General features: G+C 58.4%; 1 protein-coding gene across 1 annotated transcript; it reads left to right on the top strand.

The window, feature by feature from the left end:
- Window positions 3,523-4,407, top strand: SOX14 (SRY-box 14). Its single transcript, XM_021071382.1, is given in 5 exon segments — window positions 3,523-3,917; window positions 3,920-4,018; window positions 4,021-4,092; window positions 4,095-4,370; window positions 4,373-4,407. Coding segments are annotated over 5 exon segments (711 nt in total). The 5' UTR covers window positions 3,523-3,688.

The raw sequence follows: 4,659 nt of genomic DNA on the forward strand, positions 1-4,659 counted from the left end.
AATACTCCCTACAAGGGCGCAGAGCCAAAAAAGAGGAAGGCACATCTTGGACCTTGCTAGGACGCCAGAGGAGCAGGAGCAGGTGGTAATCTGGAAGGGCCTTACTTTCTGCGACGGTTCGCTGGCAGAATTCTGATCGCTCCGGGGTCCATACACGAGGTTTAGGCCCACAAGCTGCGCGACTTGAGTAAAGACGCACTGCGCTGTGTAAAGACGGCGCGTACTGAGGACGTGCGCGCTGACTCTTTAGACAAATGCGGAAGCGGAAAAGCCACATCCTGGGGAGGACTATGAACGGGAAGAGTTGCCTTACGCCTAAGGCCCGAGCATCAGGCTGCGGATAAAGCAGTAGGCGCGTTTAGGCGACCACTGTCCTAAGACCTGTTCTGGCGGCGGTGACCAAAACTGCTGCTTCTCCCAGAGGCCACCTCTCCAGGAGGTCGGCCCTGAGATCTAAGCCCGATAGGGAGGCAAAGATCAGAGGGACAAGCAGCTGAGAAGAAGATAATGGTATGGGCTGGAGACAGCACCGGACCAGGCCCAGGGATCACAGGAACTCCTGCTCGGGGGCCAGTACTAAGGAGTCTTGAATAAACCAGTGGTCAACCCGCACTGTGCAAGGGGTGTTGCGACTGCCCTGTCTGCCTAGGAGACGTTGAGATGCCAAGCGGGGAGCACACGCCCCTCAACACTGAGTTCCCTCGCAGGGCGGTTCAAGTCTCAAGGCCAAGAAGTGCAGCAGAGTGCTGGCTCCCGTCAGAGTAGTGCATCGTGACCCAGACAGCCTGAGGCTTCAGAGTCCTGGGTGGCCAAGTGGCTCCCTGCCCACAAACTGCCATGCCACCATTGCGCGCCTTTCCACTAATCTGCTCCAGACTGCCAGCTGAGCTCTGAGCCCTAGATGTTTAAAGAGAAACGCAGACAGAGGAGGAGGTGGAAACAAGGAGAACTGAAGGAGAACGCGCGCCCCTGCCCAGAGTTGCCTGGGGCAAAACGACTGAGTTGGCCTGAAGGCTGGGATGAATGAAAGGGTCTATGATGTGCCAGAGCCCCTCCTTAAGCAGTTTCCAAGAGGTTGGTTTGCATTAACACAAACCTCTGTATGGGGGGCTGGTGTGCCCTGACGGTTCCTGAATGAGATTTAGAGGGTCCCACCCGACCCTACAGATGTGAGCAGTTCTGTCATAGCTTCCCCAATCTGTCGAGATCGCCCAATGGCACTCCGAATGGCCTGGCCCCTGGACCTCTGATCCCTGCTGGGCTCTGATCACAGCGCTCAGACTTCAGGCTAGTCCAGTCGGAGCTGGAGTTGCCTGTCCCTCTTGGAAACCGTCCCAGGACTGGACTGGAAAGGGCTTCTACTTCCTGGTGCCCCAAACTAAATGAAACTTCTTGCAGAGAAAACAGGGGTAGATAGATGCAGGCTGGGGCTGCGCCTGAGAAGAATGTGGAGACTGCACCTGCCCACCTGCTCCTAGGGGGCCATGTAGAGGTGAAGCTCTTGGCACGAGGTCTACTCTCAGGGAAGCCAGGTTTTGAACCAGAGCCTAAGTGAATCAAGAGCAAGCGTGAGGATCAGTCCTCCAGTGCAGTTTACTTGCATGGCAGTTTTTGATGGCTACAGTAGTCTTGAGGGGCCTGCGTTTGGCTTCAGCACTATCTAATCCTCAGACGTGGCACCGTGTGGGAAAAAAATAGATAGGGGTTTTCAAATCCTATACACCCGGTGTCACCTCTTCCCACCAGAGTTACTTTTACCAAATTGCATAGTCTTTCCCAAGCTCAGTTTCCTAATCCGTAAAATGGGCATAGAGCCCATCTCGAAGAGCACGAAAGGGTGAGAAGTGCCACGCGTCTTCCTAACTGTAGGAAGGGGAAGCCAAGCCCTCACCTCAAATTTGATATACTGAATGCTAAGGAAAGACCCTCTTGCCCTGCCTCCTCCCTCTCTGCTTACCTCCCCACCCCCAACCTGTCCAAGCCCGCGGAGCCGCGCGTTTCTGGTAGGTTCTCCCGAGAGAGGCTGGTGCAAAAGCCAATAAGCCTGGAACACACGCAGGTCCTGCTGGGCCTGGGACAATGGTTTCCATTTAATAAATATTTCCCCAAGGGCATTTCACATCGGGCAGGCAATTATTCAAAAGAAACAGGCGCGCAGGTTAGCTCTGCGGGTTATTTCGTCCTCTTTACCCGAAGAATGCTCATCTGACGCAAGAAACGAGTTTCGCATTCTCCTTGGGTGGGAAGAGGTGCGCATAGAAAAATCGACCCTGGGTGCGGATACAGCTTGAGACTCCGCTCTAGGGCCGCTGCCGAAAGTGGTACAGGAAAGCCCGCTAGCCCCGCCGAGCGCCAGTGGGCCTCCGGATTGCCCTTCGGGTTTGGACAGATGTGGAGGAAAAGTTGGAGGTTTTAAAACACTAAACAAATAGCAATCGTGATGGAAATCCCATCCCCCGACCCCTCCACGAAAGTGAAGAGCAGGTGGCCCTGCTCTTCAAAGCTCACCAACGAGGGTTTGAAAACTCTGCACTGCCGGATGCGAAGCCTTTGGGCATCGGCTTTGGAAAGCAATGCTGAGCTAGCCCGGGGCCCAGCGCTTTGCCAGGGCACCGCATCCTGGGGCAGGGCGGAGGTGGAGCCCGGAAGGGCGTCCCGTGGGAACGCCGTCAAGGAGCCAACGAGGGTACCGATACGGCGTGAAAAGTTTTTTTCTCTTTTTAACCCGGGTTTGATATATTCTTTTTCTCTTCCAAGGATATTTGACAAGGGGAAAAGTGCTGTCCTTGCATTTGGTGGCAAGGCTGTCCTATTTATCAAACACGCGCTCTCGGCTCTCTCCCTTTGCTGCCCCCTCCCCGGGTCTTTGTATTCGAAGCCCTACTTCTCCTTTGCACAACCAGGAAAGGAAAAAAGCACGAAGAATTTTATTTGTTGACAGTGCCAGAAACAATGTGGAATCCAAGTACCCAGTCTGGAGCTGACCGCTCGGTTCTCTCGCTCTCACGGTCTCTCCCTCACACCTCTCCCCGCCCCCGCGCTCCCTCTTTCCAACGCGGGCGTGCTGGCAGGTGCGCCCCCTCGCCTTCTCTGCTGCTGATTGGCGCCCAGGTTGGGGAGTCACCGCCCCGCGCTTATGTCAGAGTGCGTGCCGTCCGGGCCCACCTCGCCTTTGAACTTCGCCGCTTTTGGCTCTGGTTCACCAGCCTCCCCGCATTCTCAGCCAGGTGCCGTGCTAGGCAAGGCAGCTCCCGGAAAGCCAAGGGTGGGGGGAGGGGGCCAGGCCGTAGACACAGGAGAAAAGAGACCCAGAGAAGGCGAAGGTGCAGAGGGAGAGAAGGAGGAGCTTCTTGCCCTAGCCTGCAAATTACCTGGCCACTTAATCCCAGAGACTCCGGTACTTGGGCCCCAGCCTCCGGTGCAGACAGCCCACAGCTGGCTGCCCTCTCCTCCCCCGCCCTTCCTGCCCCCATTACCCCCTGGGGCCTGCCTGGGTGCCGAGACTGGCATGATCAGCTGAACTTTGCGGGGTTAGCGCTTCTCTCTGGCTTCCCTCAGCGGTACGGAGGCGAGGGGAGTGCAGAGCCCCGACTCAGGACGGAGAGACAGGCAGACTGACAACCGCGTCCAGGCTCGCTTGCAGAGTCCCTGCACCCCCCCCACCCCCACCCGCCTAGCCTCCGGGACCATGTCCAAACCTTCAGACCACATCAAGCGACCCATGAACGCCTTCATGGTATGGTCCCGAGGCCAGAGGCGCAAGATGGCCCAGGAAAACCCCAAGATGCACAACTCAGAGATCAGCAAACGCCTAGGCGCCGAATGGAAGCTTCTGTCTGAGGCAGAGAAGCGGCCGTACATCGACGAGGCCAAGAGGCTACGCGCCCAGCACATGAAGGAGCACCCTGACTACAAGTACGGCCGCGGCGCAAGCCCAAGAACCTGCTCAAGAAGGACAGGTATGTCTTCCCCCTGCCCTACCTGGGCGACACGGACCCGCTCAAGGCGGCCGGCCTGCCCGTGGGGCCTCCGACGGCCTCCTGAGCGCGCCCGAGAAAGCCCGGGCCTTCTTGCCGCCCGCCTCTGCGCCCTACTCCTGCTGGACCCCGCGCAGTTTAGCTCAAGCGCCATCCAGAAGATGGGTGAAGTGCCCCACACCTTGGCCACCGGCGCGCTGCCCTACGCGTCCACCCTGGGCTACCAGAACGGAGCCTTCGGCAGCCTCAGCTGCCCCAGCCAGCACACGCACACGCACCCGTCCCCCACCAACCCGGGCTACGTGGTGCCCTGTAACTGTACCGCCTGGTCTGCCTCCACCCTGCAGCCCCCCGTCGCCTACATCCTCTTCCCCGGCATGACCAAGACTGGCATAGACCTTATTCGTCAGCCCACGCCACAGCCATGTAACCCCCAGCCCGGCCTGCCAGACCTGGAGGGCGGCCTGGAAGTGGGGTCTGTACCCTGTCCTCTGCGCCTAGCCGGGGCCTGCAGATGCCTCGGGGTCATCCCTGCCGCCATCCCCCTAACCCTACCCCAGACTCTGCCTTTCTCTCTTCCAAGGGGATGGTAGGGGCGTCCTCCTGGACCCAAGGCGCAGACAGGTGCCAGAAACTTGGGAACGCTATGACAGCTATCCAGCTGCCCCTACCCCGACTGTCC

This window comes from Sus scrofa, chromosome 13 (assembly GCF_000003025.6).
Source record: "Sus scrofa isolate TJ Tabasco breed Duroc chromosome 13, Sscrofa11.1, whole genome shotgun sequence".
Lineage (NCBI taxonomy): Eukaryota > Metazoa > Chordata > Mammalia > Artiodactyla > Suidae > Sus > Sus scrofa.